Source organism: Solea senegalensis, linkage group LG8 (genome assembly GCF_019176455.1).
Source record: "Solea senegalensis isolate Sse05_10M linkage group LG8, IFAPA_SoseM_1, whole genome shotgun sequence".
Classification (NCBI taxonomy): domain Eukaryota; kingdom Metazoa; phylum Chordata; class Actinopteri; order Pleuronectiformes; family Soleidae; genus Solea; species Solea senegalensis.
Window position 1 is genome coordinate 13,768,148 of NC_058028.1, and position 18,189 is coordinate 13,786,336.

General features: G+C 40.6%; 3 protein-coding genes across 7 annotated transcripts in view; 2 read left to right on the forward strand and 1 right to left on the reverse strand.

The window, feature by feature from the left end:
* Positions 1–621: 621 nt before the first annotated feature.
* Positions 622–2,306, reverse strand: dnajc30b (DnaJ (Hsp40) homolog, subfamily C, member 30b). Its single transcript, XM_044032271.1, has one exon. The coding sequence runs from the start codon at positions 2,240–2,242 to the stop codon at positions 1,070–1,072; it is 1,173 nt and encodes a 390-aa protein (XP_043888206.1). The 5' UTR covers positions 2,243–2,306; the 3' UTR covers positions 622–1,069.
* Positions 2,307–3,153: 847 nt separating this feature from the next.
* On the forward strand, positions 3,154–8,233 carry LOC122773034 (probable 18S rRNA (guanine-N(7))-methyltransferase). Its single transcript, XM_044031402.1, has 12 exons — positions 3,154–3,411; positions 3,577–3,614; positions 4,644–4,739; positions 5,151–5,233; positions 5,438–5,534; positions 5,612–5,708; positions 5,799–5,849; positions 5,938–6,023; positions 6,291–6,336; positions 6,428–6,489; positions 7,249–7,338; positions 7,529–8,233. The coding sequence occupies exons 1-12, from the start codon at positions 3,364–3,366 to the stop codon at positions 7,581–7,583; spliced, it is 849 nt and encodes a 282-aa protein (XP_043887337.1). The 5' UTR covers positions 3,154–3,363; the 3' UTR covers positions 7,584–8,233.
* A 1,028-nt stretch (positions 8,234–9,261) lies between these two features.
* LOC122773573 (syntaxin-1A-like) overlaps positions 9,262–18,189 on the forward strand; it is a 48,324-nt gene continuing 39,396 nt past the window's right edge. For 3 of the 5 annotated variants that reach the window (XR_006360904.1, XR_006360903.1, XM_044032344.1), the window contains exon 1: positions 9,266–9,740. Coding sequence is in view for 3 of the 5 variants with exons in the window: in XM_044032344.1 (XP_043888279.1) it covers positions 9,711–9,740 (30 nt within the window). In the remaining 2 variants the exon portion in view is untranslated. Of the gene's footprint in view, positions 9,741–18,189 lie in introns of all 5 variants that reach the window. The other 2 variants (XM_044032342.1, XM_044032343.1) reach the window with 2 other exon arrangements.

Sequence of the window (18,189 nt, forward strand, 5' to 3'; positions counted from 1 at the left end):
GCAATATGGCTATTAGGCAAATTGGACACTCTAAATTGACCGTAGATGTGAGAGTGAATGGTTGAATGGTCGTTTGTCTCTATATGTGGCCCTGCGATGGACTGGCGATCTGTCCAGGATGTACCCCGCCTATTGCCCTATGTCAGCTGAGAAAGGCACCACACCCTCCTGTGGAGGATAAAGCGCTAGAAAATGGATGGATGGACGGACAGCAATACAAGCATTAGTACCACTTCACAAAGTAGTGAAGACTCATTGAGCCCCTCCAGCCTCCAGCTGTAATGATGGAGTTCATTTTGATGTACAAAGATGCCCTCTAGAGGTAAGTCCATACAACACTGGAAATGAAATGCTTCGTAAATGCAACAACATATTTACTATTTTTATTAATGAATAAAAATCTATTTAAATAAAGAAAAATAACTTTTTATTCACATGTCAAATTACACATTCTCATGTACATGTTTTTCAAGGCTCCAATCATTTATAAAACATGATGTGGTATCCTGATGGTAATGTACATTACACATTTGTAATGTGTTTACACCTGTAGGAAGATGTCGCAGTGTGATTTAATTCACTGCATAGTGTTCTAGACATAAGTGAGATATTGTGCACTGGTCAGCATGTACACTTTATTTTTTGAATCCTCAAGCAGCATTCGGGTGTAGAGGGAATAGAATTAATGAGTATGATTGGCTTCTGAAATGTGCTAATATTTGTAAATATAGAGAATAAATTAATAAATAAATCTGTATGTCAGGGCTCATAGGAGAATAACCAGACTGGTCCATAATGATAGAAAAGCAACAGAAACTCAAATGACCCCTTGTTAAAACCGAAGTATGCATTGTGGTATCCTGATTGTTTTCTTAGCCACATAAAAAGGTGTGAAACTGCCCTTTAAGATCATCGGCTGGTGTGGATATACAAGTACCGTAGTTTACTCTTAAAAATAAACTAAAAACTATCATCTACAACAGTCAGAAATTGTGCAACACAAGCTCTCTGAGACAGCATCAGTACGCTCTGCTTCAGAGTTACCACATGTCCAGTAGTCGCTTCTTTTTCAGGACCTGCTGAGATGTACCATTATCAACACTGCCATGCACATCAGCATCAACGCAGTCCCCTCCATCATATTCCTTTGCGTCCATCTCTCCATGTTCTCCCTCTGCTTCTCCTGCATGCGCTCCTTTCTGGCTCTCATCTCCCTCTCTCTCTGCAGCTGCTCTCCATAGTGACCCTGATAAAAGGCGTCAAAATCAAACATGGGCTTCTTTCCGGTTTGGGAGAACCGCCTGGCTCTGTCCTGATACTGCTGATGCTGCTGATGATGATGATGATGATGCTGGTGTGTGGGGCCAGTCGATCTGCTTGTGGCCTCTTTAGAGGATGGCCTCCCTGAACTTTGGACATCGGACTGGTTCAAGATGCCCCGGTCGTACTTCCTTCTCAGACTGATGTTGCCCAGCACCGTGTAAGCCTCACCGATCTCAATGAAGTGCTGATAGGACTCCTTATCCCCCGGGTTCTTGTCAGGGTGGTAAATAAAGGACTGATTGTAGTAGGCCGTCTTGATCTGGGACTGTGTGGCACCAGGGGATACTTTGAGGATGTCATAATAGGCCGTCCTACTTCTGTACAGAGGAGCATCCTTTGAACTCCTCCCACTCCTCCAGCTGTAGCTTCTAGATGATGTAGATGGATCTGGGTGGACTTTCTGTCTACAACCTGACTTCTGCTGCTCTGCCAGATTAAAGAAGACAGTGCAGAGAGCTCGTAGCTGCTGGTTGAACTTGAAAGTGTCAGGGTAGATGGAAACAGCTTCTCTGGTCCAGGATGACATCCTGAGAGGGGGTGGCTTCTCGTGGAGGAAAGACTGGCGCAAACCTGTTCTATGAGCCTGGATCTTCTCTCTGGGTTGAGCAAATCTGCTAAATCGTTGTGAATTTAGCTCCAAAGAAACAGCACAAAGAAAACTCCCATTCTGCTGTGTGTGTTGACTTTCGTTCACTCTGGAAAATGTCTCTGATTTGCGGTGTGTTGCTCTAATCTCCGACTCAGGCAAAACATCACCTTGGTTCCGGGTTGCTTCCTTTTTAACGCGGCTGTCACTGCCGTTGCAGTTCAGCCGCAGAGCTGAGGGACTGTGGCCGGTGCGCACCGCTCGACTCTGGCTGTTTTTGAAAGCGGAGAGTCGGTAGACTCTGCCCCACAGCCTCTGACCGACCTCTGCCATTTCCTCCCGAAAAAGGGCCGGTGGACTGGACCGGAAACACCGCTGCAACTTCTGCTTTCGTCACTCAACCAGAAACCAATGAGAGTCTATCTTTACCGGAAGTACTCTTTGTCTGCCAGATAATTTGCAGGAAAAATGTGACGTTTACGTTTTATTATTTATGTATTGATTTATTTATTTAAACTTCTTATTAACAATACTGTAAGGTATTTGAACATTTTGAGATAAACTAAGAATATAAACAACACTACAAGAAAAGTACGAAAAATATGGAAACATGAACAACAAAAAAATCAAATTTAAATAAATTAAATATAAAAGAGAGGAGAGGAGACCAAAAAAGACTTAGAGTACTCAATTTGTGACGTCATTCTTTAGTAATGGCACATTTTAATCCATTAAATTAATTAATCCATTAAATTAATTAATTCATGTTATATAGAGTTGGACCTTATAATAAAAGCACATAAATATGGATGGTGTCTTTGTAAATGTTGCCTTGTAGAAGATTTGGCCAAAAAAAGCAAAACATTAATCATTAGGTCTTGTTTATACCGAGCCCCTAAAGGGACATTGAGTCATTGGGACGTGAGTTGTGAGAAGCCCTCTACAGTGCACAGATGAGTACGAATATGTAGCTTTCGAGAGAAACACTGAGAGTTGAATAAACAAGGATCCTACAGGGCTATGTGATCAGTGTCAGTGTAAGAATAGTCAAGCACATTATTTTTTTTTTGTCAAGAGACACGGAGGAGAGAGATCTGGAGATTGGGGGGTGAGTAGGAAGGTCATTTCTTTTTCTTTTTTTTAACTAATTGGTTTGGGATAAACACAGTTATATTTTCTTTATTCGGTTTTGTGCGTGTGTGTGTACGTGCGTGTGCAGGGTTGTTACTTTGGTCCACACCCCAACATTTACAAAACAACAAAAGAACCACTGGGTGGCGATACGGCGGTGTATTTACATTAGTTTGCCTTTATTCGACCCGACGAAGAAGAAGCCTCACATGTAGACCATCTGCCCCATGATGTGATCTGCTCTTGCAACATTAAACTTGTATTTAAACCGATAGTATCAATTAGTTATTGAGCTTTAGGTGTCGACACACACAGGGAAAACCATGGCATCCAGTTGTCGACGGCCTGAACACACAGCTCCTCCTGATGTGGTGAGTCTCGGTTTGTTGTGTTTACGTTGCTGCTAAGCTAACGCTTATAAGCTACTGCTTCAGTGCGGATTTGACTGTTATTTAAAAGCAGGACAACAAGTGTTGATGTGAAGCCAACAGTAGTGTCACTGAACAGTGTGTAACTATGTGCTCTAATTTCCGCAGTTTTACAACGAAGAAGAGGCAAAGAAGTATTCTCAGAAGTGAGTGTCTGTGTTGTGTGTGACTGTGATACACTCTGATAGTCCAACTTTACAGAAGCTAGCAGATACAATGTACAGTAGGCTAATATTGATGTTTACGAGTCACCCCGGCAACAATGAAGTCTGAGTAGGATGCACGATATTGAACTTTTTGCTGATTTGCTGCCTACTATTTTAGTTATTAGTCATAATGGCAGATCTTGGGCATATTTGCCGATATCTGATAATATATTTGTAATATCTGCTGATACTGATGTTGTGCCTTTAATATTGTGCATCCCTAAAGTCTGACCAATCCTGTAATCTATGAGTAACAACCAGAGCCTACAAAGTAACTACAAGATAAAGTACTAACATATTTATCTCTTTAATTGTAAAGAAGTATAAGCATAATAACTCTACTCAAGCAAAGGTTTAATTGAATAAATGTACTTGGCTACTTTTCTCCACTGGTGTGAGTTTGAAAAAGAGAAATGTTGACGGAGATATTGACTGTTTACTGTGGCATTTACTAGGTAGGCTGAGTTAACGCTGGATCATATCTAGAACTAATAGGATGAATCTGATCTACTATATATATGTGTGTGTATATATATATATATAGATATATATGTATATATATATCTATATATATATATAGATATACTGTATATATATATCTATAGATATAGATATATAGCTATGTATAGATATATATATATAGATATAGATATATAGATATATAGCTATGTATAGATATATATGTATATACATATATATATGGTATATATATGGTTTTTGTTCAGATGTGTGAATTACATGATGACTATTTTGTACCGGACAGTGACAAGCTTCATCATTGCCTGCATAATTGTGCTAAATTGCTAGACGGCAAAGTTAAAGGTGACTTAATCCAATATCAAATCTGACCACCTCTTTAACAGCCACCTGTAGATTCAATTTCAAAACACAATAATAAAAAGAATAATAATAAATGTATTCGTCAAGTTCATTCAAGACCTCATGTAAATAGACTTTGTTGCTTTTCAGCTCTCGAATGATAGAGATCCAAACCCAGATGTCGGAGAGAGCTGTGGAACTTTTAAACCTGCCGGAGGGACAGCCGTGCTTCCTGCTGGATGTGGGGTGAGTGACACTGGCTATTTTTACATGGACTGCTTTATAATCTGATTTGAATTCTTCTTTTAATCCAAAGATATTCTCATCCACGTACTGAATGTGTAGGGCTTTGTTTCTAATATATTTACCCTCACTCACTCGTCTTCTAGCACATTACTAATTCAACTACTTTCCCTCAGTGGTAACAACATGACAGATGTGGAGTTTGGTATTACCTTTCATAATGACGCTGAAGAGAAGCAGTGTTTTTTCTGTTGTCTCCAAATGTGACCCTGAAGGATCTGTCTTAAGTGATGACAAAAGTGTATCTGGTGCTTGTGAATGACTCCATCGTAATGTCAATACTGTCACATATTATTCATAAAGCAGTAATCTTGTATTTGATGTGAGGGACTCAGTTTGTCCTCTGTCTATCAGGTGTGGCTCTGGTCTCAGTGGAGACTTCCTCTCAGAGGAGGGACACTACTGGGTGGGAGTTGACATCAGCACTGCGATGTTGGGTGAGTCTGACACTTCTGCACTCAAATTCTTCTCGACCTTTTTTGTATGCCCCAAGTTTTGAATTCCAGCTCATTTTTTAAACAGATTCTGTTAACAGCTTTTTCTCATGAGTTTATTGTTTGTTTCATTTTACATTTTGTTAAAAAGAAAGACAGGATAAATGGACAAATTATTAATCAAATGTAACTGTCTTTCTGTGTCAGACGTTGCACTGGACAGGGAGGTAGAAGGAGACCTTTTACTGGGGGACATGGGTCAGGGGATGCCCTTTCGTCCTGGCACATTTGATGGTTGCATCAGGTAAATCTAAAAAGCATACTTATGTTAAAATTAAATCTAATTAATAAGTTTTTGTTTACACTTTGGACTCTTGTCAGTATTTCTGCCCTGCAGTGGCTCTGTAATGCTGACAAGAAGACACACAGTCCTCCAAAGAGACTCTTTACCTTTTTTAGTACTCTCTACTCATCTCTGGTAAGCTTGCCTTTTCTGTTGTTGTATATACACCCATAGTTTTTTACAATGATGACCTTTACTTACTTCCCTTTGCTGTTTGTCTTTCAGTCCAGAGGATCCCGTGCTGTTTTTCAGCTTTATCCAGAGAACTCAGAGCAGGTGATAACACACTGTAGATGTTAGATGTAGTTTGTTTTTTTGTTTGTTCTATCACACTCACCCTTGGTTGCCTTCTTCTCCTCCAAAGCTTGAGCTGATCACGTCGCAGGCCATGAGGGCAGGTTTCACAGGGGGCATGGTGGTCGACTATCCCAACAGCAGCAAGGCGAAAAAGTCAGTATCAGTGAGAAAGCAGGGCTTTTATTTTGACACACTATACTGCTGCTGTCTGTGACTGATCCTTACTTAATAGCCTGTGGACATGAAATTAGTGTCAGTGTAGTTGCAACACAACACTAATTAGAGACTGTTTGTCACATTAGCAGTGTGATTAATTGTTACACATTTAATTCAAATTTAAAGTGATTTCTCCCGCTCTCTCTCTCTCGCTTGTACACCATTACACACAAATTAACGCATGCGCACTTTCTGTATTTCCAGGTTCTTCTTGTGCCTTTTTGCTGGAGTAACAGGAGTTCTTCCCAAAGTAAGAAACAAAGACGCTCAATGTCGGTGGATAATGAGTTATGTTTGGTAATTAACTTTGGTAATTGTGCTTTTGTGCTCTCTTATTTCAGGGTTTGGGATCAGAAACATCGGATAGAAATGTTTCAAACCAGGTTCAATTTTCAGGACAAAGGTAAAGATACACACACAGTCACACAGCAGGCAAACATGGGGTGTATTTACATTGAGAAAATATACCTTGTTTATTCAAAGTTACCAGATTAATACAAGAATGTATTAAACCATTGGCATTTTCATTGTTTTTTATTCAGATATCCTAATTGTAATGAGAGGGAGTCTGAGGCCAACTAGGCTAAAACTTGAGTGTTTGCGTTACTCTTGTGTTTTTCCTCATGGACTCAAACGAGAATTTGAATGTTGAGATTTAGGCAGATACACATAACTATTGTGAAGATAATGACAACCCTGGTCAGACGTTTGAAGAGACACAACTGCTGTATGCACATCAACTTCCGACCTCGTATCAATCTTACTATGAACACTTATTCTTAGAGTTGATACTATTGTATTTTGTGTATAGCAAGGATTTAATGCTCTTTTTTATTGTATGAGAGTGTATTTAAATTTTAAAGAAAATGATGATTAAGTGCTTTTAATTATTGTGATTATTTAGTTGAAATTAAAACACATCTTTTTTTTCTTGGCATCAGGAAAGAGACCAGGTCTTGGCATTGATGAGTGCAGGTTTAGTTGTACCTGTCATGATTAAGCCCAAAGACCAAGAGAAATTAAAAAGGGCCATTGTCCTGTCTGACTAAAAACCCTGTCGGGCAGTTTTTCCTCCCTTTCACATAGTGATGTTAGTGTTTTTCCTCGTGGTCACACATAGGTACTTTAAAATCACCTAATCAGCTTCTTTGTCTTTGTGAAGATGTAGGTTCAAAAACATGAAGGGTAAATCCTTGAAGAAGGGCCGAGACTGGATCTTCGAAAAGAAGGAGAGGAGAAGAAGACAGGGGCGGTATGTCTGTGTAACTGTATTTTACCATTGCAGGATAAATGAATAAAGTACATGTATTTTAGTGTCGTGTGCTCAAATATTCATGCTTTAAATAACACAGCACACTTGTGTTCAGCTTCAGCTGAATCCCCCTCTAGTTTTGTAACACTCGCCTCCTCTCTCTTTCTGTCATGTGATGGTTGGTCTACAGGGAGGTTCGAGCCGACACTAAATACACTGGACGGCAGAGAAGACCGCATTTCTAGCTCTGACTCATGCAGCTGGGCCTTCATTAGGTGTCATCTGTGCCACTCCTGGAGACACTGTGTGCGTGGACTCAACTCTTTAATTCAAGTGGACCGGAGAGAGTGATCGCCTGTTAAGGTTCATCATTTTTAGATTTTTGAAAACTGTCTCTTGCATACAGTGAGACAGACAAAGACTGCACTCTCAGTGATCACAATGGCTGGAAACACATGCATGCACTGGCCATTAATGACACAACACCACTGTCATAGAATCAAAACAGATTTCATAGATTATGAAATGTCGTTCTCACCTCTGATCAGCTGCTTGTTGGTTTATCTGTAGTATTTTCTCAATAAAAATGAAGCCCAAAATGTTTTATTTCTTGATAACCAAAGACAAATTGGCAGGTCATCAAGTTAATACAGATTAAGGGGAGACACCATATGTAGAAATTAGAAATTAAATAAATAAACAGTTCTATGTTAAATCACATTGAGTGTGGGAAGTCCAGGAGTGGACTGTTGACTCGGCATCTGATGACTTCCTGTGGGTGGCCTTCACCCGCCCACCCCCCTTCATCATCACTTTGTGTCATGTGATGCATTTTTATTTTTTGTGAACATGAGAAATAAGCATTTTGTTCATAATAAACTAATAATAAAGATGATTTAGAGTAAACATATTTATTCATAAGGTTTATAAAATGTATAAGCCCTCCTATCACACTACAGATAAAGTTGTGAAGCTGTAAACAGAATCCAGAGGAGGAGCAGTGGCATCATTCTTTCCCAGATGCATTATGCTTGAAGGTGATTATGGAGCTATTGATTAATACTTCCAAAAAAATCAAACTGCATGCGGTGCTGAAATATTTTAGAAATTCTGTTACCCCCATAACTTGCTTACTATGCCTTGAACCCTCACAGGCTTTAATGACCTGCTAATTAATAATTACTCTCATAGACTGTTATGACCCGAGGTCACATGTTTTGGGTTGTTGGGCACTTTTATTTGCAGTTTCCTCCTTTGAGAGTGTGTCTGTGAGCAACCAGGTGGCACACAGAGTGGCTCATTCCAAGGAGTTTGGCTCACCGTGAGTGCATAAAGAGATTGGGCCCGGACTACCTGATAATAAAATAGAAATGTTAATCTTAATTATCCACATATCTGTACTTCAATCCGATTTCATTTTAGGTTTCAGGTTTAGATTTAGTTTTTTAGGTTTAGATTTCACAATGGGACAACAATAAACAGGGCCGTGCCTAGTTCTCAATCACCAGGATAGGACAGTTCTTCACATTTCTTTCTCTAATTTAAAATCTGGCCCCATAGCATGTTAAACAACTGAGTTGTAATTTCTACCAGACTCATTTTTATACAGTAGTTTAATTTCATATAAACATATTAAACGTCTTTATGAGTGTACAGTTCTCGAAATACATTTTGATAGGGTGCCCCTTTTTTAACATGAGCTTCTGCCCCCTGAAATAATTGTGCGCGCCACTGGTGCTACATAAGAACTTCACTTAGTGTGAACGCGCCTCAAAAAGTTAAGGACTTCTGCGTCCTCCATACCTGTGAGCACCTGGTGTTTCCGACAGAGGTCGCTGTGCGCCTCTCGTCTCTCTGTCGCACACAAACCACCTGGGCGTTATCTGTGAACCTGCTCGCTCAAACCTAGCAGCATTCATTTAAACAACACACAGAAACACTACCGTGACTGTGAGGCGTTCAGTTTACCCACCAGCGTGTCTGAGAGACAGTGCCGAGGCTGAAACTAACTTCCTTTAAAGAAAAAACAAATCCCAAAACGGTTTAATTAGTGCAGGTGGAGGAGGGTAATGGGTTAATGGTGGAAGGCCTCGCTTCACCTTTTTATTGCGCGTCACAGTGTTCTGGTCCCACCTTCATCACCATCATTACCACCGTCCTCCTTCAGGCAGCAGCATAATCTCACCGAAGACAGACAGACAGACAGAGAGAGAGAGAGAGAGAGAGAGAGAGAGCTCATCTCTCTCCGCCGACACTTGCTCCTCCTCGCCTCGGTCGGTTGCAGTCGATCACCGGCTCCCACTATCATTATCTTCATCATCACACATCCTGGTGACAGTGGAAACTGAGGCAGCGAGAGAGTAACAGGAACCATGAAGGACCGAATGCAAGAACTTAAACACGTACGTAAGCTGCTGTTGGTTTGTTTTTAAATAGTTACCGTTTGTGTGTGTGTGTGTGTGTGTGTGTGAAGCAACAGTTGTGACTGCTGTGAAGATGGAGGGAGGCTCACCTCATGTTACGCTTTCACTACTGATTTTTCTTTAATTTGGAGATACTAAACCTTGTGCAAAAGACTGAGAATTTGTCATTAACCAAAACCACAGCTCAGTTAAATCATACTTGGCAAAAATCATGCAACAGATAATCAGTAGTTATTGAAAGCAAATGTAGTTTCCTCGTCCTCTTGCATGTTTTGCTGCTTTCACGCTCTTTGCTGTCTGGTTTGATGGAAATATTGTCACTAAGTCACATTATTGGCAGTAACGGGCTGTGTTGTTGCTTGAGTTGGTTCTCCTCTTTCTGTCCACACTGTACAGTTGTAATAGTTTTGTTAGAGATTTGTGCATTCCCAGCAGCTGACTCCTTATCATGGTGGTGGGGGTTTGCCAGAGAAACAGATTCTGGTCGAGCCTAGGGACGGTGGCCCCTTTTCTAAAGGGCCAAACTAAAAGCAGTGCAATTATAATTAAAGAAAATCTTACATCTAAACTCAAAACAACCCCCACAGAAAAACTCTTATGGCAAAGCGAAACAAATTTATGAATAAATGCAAGATCAGCAGTAGGAGTGAAACAAAGGAAGACATCCAGTATTTTCACAAAAGATGAATTATTTAAATAAAACAATGTTGAAGACATCCTCCTGCCAGATGTACTTATAGGGCTGCAATTACTATTAATTGAGTACTAAATGAATATCTGACTATTTAAGACAAGCTTCGCGATACTTGCCTCTTAAATGTGAATCATTTCTGGTTTTGTTGCTCCATAGCATAAAGAAATCAAAACAAAAACATCATTTTGTTCTGTGAACCAAAACAAAACATTTTTTTGAACATCTTTTCGAGTTTTTGGGAAACACCAATCAAACATTTTCAACGTTTTTTGACTTTTTTTTGACAAACACCTAAATGGTTAATCGTGCAAATGAATGACAATTAGTGGCAGCTCTAATGTATTCTGTTCTCAGGTTTGAAAAAGTGAGCTGAAATTGAGATTGTTCTCCAGGTTATCATTAAAAACCTATTAAGGTTCACCTATTAAACTGACTTTCCTCAATCAGCTGCATCCAGACTGTTTACTGCAGCACAAATGATAGCAGGCAGGTGATGTGGTTTGGAGGCATACATGGAGGAAAGACAAACAAATACATTACATAAGCATTCATTGTCATGTATGCACCAACCACGTGAGCTTTGCTGATTCGGGTGCTGCTGCTGTGTCTTTCCATGTGTCTTTGTAGTCGCACTGTAAGTTTACTCACCCATGTGCTTGTGTAGATTTGGCAGGAAATTGAGTTTTGCTCATGTGTGAGGAGGCAGCTTCTGCTCCAACATTGCCCGTATGCACATAAGACTACTTTATGAGCTCAACACCTGCCCACAAACGCTGCTCTTCCAATAACTCATTAGCCTGCTGCCTGAAGCTGCCAGTCTCAATAACTAAAATGAGCAAACGGCCTCTCCCCTCCACTCACCTCGTCCCATCACTCCCAGTCGGCCCAGCTGTGACTTGGTGACAGATGGTGCAGATATGATGCGTTTGTCGGCCTTCTTCAAGCTCTGAAACCAAAGGGGAAATGTACTGATGAGGTTATTACAGCTCTCACACACCCACAAGGACTCTTCTCAATCAAATGGGTTTATCATTTTGTGACAGGGGCTTATTTATTTAGACAGGTACCATGAATGCTGCACCTGTAGCCGGTCATTTCGCCTTCACATCTCCTCGTGATGTTTTATCAGCTTTGTTTTTCTTCTGTCTCGCCATTTGATTTACTATATCTGCCTCTGTCTCTTTAATAACAGCCTTTTTTTTGTCTTTGATCATTTCTCTAATGGCCAGTCCCTCCATTATTGCTCTTGGCTCTTTTCATATCAATGATTTATCAGATGGGTCCTGTCCTCCCCTACATCTCTTCCTCTCCTTTCTCGCACCTGTTGTCTCTGTGCAGCGTTGTTAGTCCTTGTCAGTATCAGTTCAGGCAGCTGTGCGTACTTGTATTTATTACTTCTTTACAACCTTTTCTGGCGTAAACACTGACCAGTAGTCCCCATGGAGACCAAACCCTGGTCCTAATGAGGTCGAACCTCATATCTGAGGAACTGGATAAGTTTTTAATTGTGGTTAGGTTAAGGTTTTCCACTACAGTGTACTGACACGCCTTGCCTCGCTTTCCACGCCTCGGCACGTCACAGCTCAATTTGTTCAGCACTTCCTCCATGACCAGAGCACAGACTCCGTCTGACACAGTCACTGAACTAAAATACAGCGGCAGAGGTTGTGATGTGGCCCGTCGCTCGTGAGTGCAGGCTTTCAGCAGTGCTGTCACTAAATTCATCAGCCTGCTGTGTTAAATGTTGAGATTTTAGATCTACAGTTTGGCATTGTACGGTTTGATTGTTGCGTTTTGCTCATGCCTCTTCCAGTGACAGCACTCTATGTCACGCATAGTATTGCCTCAGCTCGCCAGAGGGAGGTACTAAAAAAAGTACCAGGTACTATCGCTAATGGAAAAAAATAGTGCCTTGCCATGCCAAAGCAGGTCGAGTTGTGCGGGGACCATGTAGTGGAAAAGTGGCATAAGTGGTTATGGTTAAGGCTTTATTTAGGCTGTCCAATGAATGGAACTCAATGCAGTGTCTTTAGTAGAATAGCTGTACAAACCTGTGTGTGTGTGTGTGTGTGTGTGTGGGGTTGTCACTACCTGCTTGGCATTAGCTTGACACATTAATGAATAGGATGGATGTAGCCCTTCGCCTCAGAGGTTGTGTGTGTTCTTTGACAACACTAGTGAAAATAAAGAGCCGTTTTGCTCGCAGTTGAACTGAACCTGGTCCTACACGGTCAGAGGTCTTATTTGTCCTTGTTGAAAGCGTCAGGCCTCTGTAAACTCCAATCTATTGAAGCTTGTCTCTGGTCCTGATCCACGGTTGAGCCTTGGTATCATCAGTGGAGGTGGTTTGCAGTAAAAATGAATTGCAGCTGTCCTGTGCTGTCACAGGAAGCCATGAGAAAGATGCACACATACAGTACATACTGATTAAGACACTGTTCATCGACACATAGGGGCTGCGTAATTGCATTAATGAACCATGAAATGAGTGTGACTGATCGAGTGACTCACTAGGGACTTGTCTGTCTTTGCAAATGAGGTGACAATTATAATATATTCAATATCTGTTTGCTGCTGATAGTTATATATGAGACGTGTTGTAAGGGAGCGTTAGGCAGTATCTTCATCCATGCCAAGCAAAGCATGAAATAAGTGCTCCTCATCTTTTGAAGGTGATAACTGTGAGATTTACCAATGAAAAATTAAAATTGTTGTATTTATCATTTCTTCACTGCTGTGTTCCGAATTGTTTTTGCTGTTCATAGAGAGGTGGTTCCAAAGCTAATCGTGTTCCTAATAATCAATAAAGAGGACTCTGTAATCAAACCTGCCCTATCTTTTGTGGGAGAATTAGCTTTGGGTCGTCTTTGTTGACACCGCTAAAATTAAATTTGCAATGTGCCAACCTCCCTTTTCCCATCATCTGATAATGGCTTGCAGGATTCAGCAGCAGCATAGGTGATGTCTTTTATCACAGACTCCTGTAGGAGATAAAGAGCTTTAAAACTAATTTACGACCAGTTGAACCGGCATTGACTGTGTTAGGGCCCTAAGCAGCTCTGATAATCTTGCCGTATAATGAAGTTAAGTCACACCTGTTTGAGGCACCAAATATAACGAATAAGCCCTTTAAACTTCTGAAAAGAAAACCCGTCAACCATAACAGTTGTGTTTCATGGACAGTCTCTTTAAAATGTTGTATTTTCTCTATGTTGCAATGTCAAACACTAAAGCTGCAACAACTAATGGATTAGTTCATTCACAGACAAATAATTGAAGCTGTGGTGATAAGCTTGTTTATGACATTTATTTCAAGGAAAGAAATGCAAATGCTTTCAGTCTCTCAAATGGGAGTATTTGTCTTGCAGAGGACTGAAATACCACGTAACACCAAAAAATTATGAAGAACATACTCGTGAGACTAATCAATGGCAAAAGTCATGTTGAGTGAGCATTTTTCCCAGCTTTGATAACCTGTCGCACTGCTCTTTCATCTCCGCTGCCATGATTCGTTTTCCCCATCATTCCTTGACATTCCGCTCACTCTCTGTTACGTTCGCTCTCATATCTGCATTGTAATTGGGTTAGTGGCGCACTGGTGCTGTCATAATCCTTCATAGTCGGCGAGTTACAGAGTGAAGAGCTGTGAATATATCCCATAGAGCAAGAAGGAGAGGAGGCTGGAGGTGGACAAAGCTACGGCATGAGCGGTGACAGCACATCTCTTTTCCCTGTCTGTGATCTGTCATTAAAGTTCGTTTAAAGCTGTGAGACGTCGACAGCACACTCAACACTCGCTGACCAACTGTGGATGCATACATGCAGACGAATCAAGTCAAGTTTTATTTGTACAGCGAGTACTGTCAGAGTAGTTTTAAAGACTGTCCTGATATTTTTTATCAAGTATAATAGTATTCATACTATCAGTAGCATGAATTGGAGCAAAAACTATCCTGATATCAATTTTAATCACAATGGAACAATAATGATGACAATTCTACTGCTGCTACTAGTATTAATAGTAAAAGGCTCACTCAGTACATTTACATGCACTGTTTAATTGAGCTAAGGCTGTAGTCCCACTAAGACAGGCAATTGGACAACTTGCCCATTTTATTGGCCGTGTATGTCTGACTTCTCTCTCTATAAGCCGCTGCTTATTCAATCAGTTTTCTGTTGACCTTTACGTCACATCAGGGCTTGATGGACGGTGAGATGGATCTTGCTGTGGTTCTGCATGTTTCGTACCCGCTGTACATGTTAAGCATTATACAAATTAGATGGAGCATGGCTGTTGTGGTTGCTGTGTTGTCCGAAGAAAGACACCGGCGATGCTACTGCCGCGGTTTATGCGTCGTCTCCTTCTACTATGCAGAACATCGAGTCTGACTCCACTCCACTAAGTGTATACATGCAGGAGTAATCGGACTATGAATCAGGTGTCTTAGTCCGACTAAGACTATCTTGATTTTAGTCAGACTAACGTGTTTACATGTCATTAAGTAAACCAAATTATTTTCTTAGTCCGACTAAAATCAGACTTTTAACAAGCATGTAAAATCACTGACAGGAAACTGCAGAGCGAGCACAGAGAAGTCATAGTGCTGTTTTTCCGTGCTATGATAACCCTGATTCTTCAACCTGCTTTTCAGATATTCACTTAACTAATTTGCAACTGCCTTTTCTGGGATTTTAGAAATGAGGAGAAGATTGGATATACTGTATGTACATCACATCTGGGTTTATTTCTCTTTTTCCTTTTTTTAGTAACCACAACCATAATGGCTTGGGGACCAATTAATAAGGATAGATTAATCTGATTTAATATGGAGGTTAAAGGAAAAACATCAGTTAAACAGTATAGTAGGGATGGGATCTAACAGACAGGCCGATGGTTTGGATGAGGGCCTAATGAGATCTGTAGGGAAGAAACAGTGTAAATGCACATCAGGTGTTTGAGTGGGTTCTGAAGCTCTGGTGCTGGACACTACATCTGGATCATTGACATTTTTTTGTCTAATTTATGTTTTGTTATTTACCAAAAAGCTTCTGAAGGCGTCACTACTCACTGTTAAAGGAATAGATGGCTTCACAACAGCATGTAATTAGTATAATCATATCCATTGGGCCAATTATGTGCTGGCAAGCCAAAATGGCAGTAAGAATCCACTCTTTAGTCTAAAAGGTCAGTCACTCATCTGAGACCCTGCAGCAGACAGCAGTTATCTGTTTGAATTTGTACCTGTAGACATTTGCAATCTCAGCCTGAAATTAATTCTCATTGATTTGCACATAGACATGTTGTTATTATCCGCTTCTAAATCATTATTCAACCTTTAATGCTCTGGTATTTTGCAAATTCCTATTTAGTCATGTTTAAATGGCATCTCTTTGATGAGTGCCCAGGTTAAGGTCAGAAGGATGTGAGTAAGGCAGAGGGCAAAGAGGCATGAAAGACCCAGATAGGAAGATGAGAGGAAGAGCAAAAGATTGATCAAATCTGGGATAAGATGACGTGAGGAGGAGGAGGAGATGGCATGAGGAGTGCTGTCTTCTGCTGCTCCAGCCCATCTGCTTCAGTGTTTGACATGTTGTGCGTCCTTCTTCATACCTTTTTTGTAAAGAGTTGTGATTTGACTTTCTGCCTTTTTGTCATTTTTGAACGGGTCTGGTTATTCTACTCTGACATCAACAAGGCATTTTCACCCAAATAACTGCTGCTCACTGGATATTTTCCCCCTTTTTGCACCAGTCACTACAAATACTAGAGATGGTTGTGCATCAGTGGTTATTGCTGTAAGACGGCAAGGGAGGCTCAGCTTCATCTAAAATGTGGTTTAACATTTCAATACTAAACGTGCACAGGAATGTGACTAGAAAGTGTCACTAGTTCGATCAGAATCAGCAGTTTATCACCGATGACGGATCGCCTTGCGTGATTTTCGTATTCCCATAGCAGCCATTAAAACCACTTAAAATGTTCTTTAAGGGACGACACAGAGTAGGTTTTTTCGCTCCTGTAAGCTTGTCAGTGATTGGACAAATGCGGTAAAAATTTCACTTCCACAGAAGCTCAGCTTCTCTCCAAGTCAATGGAGCAGTGGGCAAGCATTTTCTGCCTCAGTTCTGTGTGGGTTTTGCGAGGGAAGTCTGTAGACAAATAGCTGGTCGGTGTTTGTACATCTACACTGAATAAGAACACTATTATAGCATTTCAGTTTTATGGAATTATCACGCTTTCTTTTTGTAGTTGTTCGTTTGCAGAATGTACCTAAGAATTTATCTATAAATAACTGAATTGAGCTTCCCCCCATTTTTAAAGACCAGCAACTGCCACTGTTGTGCATTAAGATCCCAATACATCAGCAGTTTGCATAATATTCAACCATGAGGACCATGCCACATCCAAAGCCACTCAAATCACCTTTCTTACGCATTCTGATGCTTGGTTTGAACTTCACCAGGTCATCTTGACCTAAAGGCATTGAGTTACTGCCGTGTTGCTGATTAGATATTTTCACTAATAAGCTATTGAACATGTGCACCTGGGAGTGTCCATACACATACAGCAGACTGTTATTTTCCTTATGACAAGGCATCTCAAGTCTATATTTGTTTGGATGATTAAATGCTGATGTGGTCTTGAGGAAGGATATGAGGAGAAGAAGAGATTCATTCAAAGTGAAATAAGGAGGCAGAGTGAGACAAAGGTAACTGAGTTCATGTTGTGTGGGCCTGTTGTGCTACAAGAATACTGTAGTGAGGCAGAAGTATGGAGGAAGGAGAGCATGAGAGAATTAGGTGAGAGAATGATAGACAGGGAGGGAGGGAATAAAAAAGCAAGATTATAAAAGTGGGAGGCCATTAAGGAGGATTGTGAAGAAAAGGAAATTGTTGCACATGCACACACACTTTGATTCAGTGCTTCATCTCATCACCCGCCCACATTATCCTTCCTTGTGTATCGGCTAAACCCTGCTCTGTGTTAACCCTGGTCAGACCTGGTTTCACAGAATGCAATGAATGCATCTGAGTTTGAGAATGTGTGTGTGTGTGTGTGTGTGTGTGTTGTACTAGAACAAAATCAAAAAGGAAAATTATAATGTTAATCAAGTGATATGTCAGAGAACCACACAGTCAACAGTTTTTATAATGTTGATTTATTTAAAACATATTAAGAGTAGTTCTTTTTAAATACTAACATCAACCCCATAGTGTTTTGCCTCCATTAAATGTTTTTTACAACCATCGAAATACTTAAAATACTACACATGTCTCAACATGTTGTTTAAAGGGAATCCTTAGCCAAATAAGGAGAGTTAATTACAAGCTGGATGCGACACACTTCATTTTCACTCAACACAGACACTGTAAATGAGGTTGCTGTCCAGGTTTTTATTAACTAAATAATCAACATGAATGCATTTATCAAATGGTGCAAATTATTTTGGCATTTTCTGAAAATTCACTCGTTCCCTGAATCAAGGTTGTCGACTGGCTCACTTCCTCTTCCCTCTTGTCACCCACACTACTCTGCTTGTGCTTGTGTGATTGTAGCGTCTCGATGGCCCAGCACAGCTTCCTCCTCAGCCATCAGCCACTCATTCACTCTGACAGGGATTCAGGCAGCTGTCCAGCATGCAGTCAATTAGTCACTCAGCCAGTTAGTGAGGGGAATGTGTTGATTTGTGGGTTTGCTGATAATTCTTTCACTTTTCTGACAACTAGTGTATT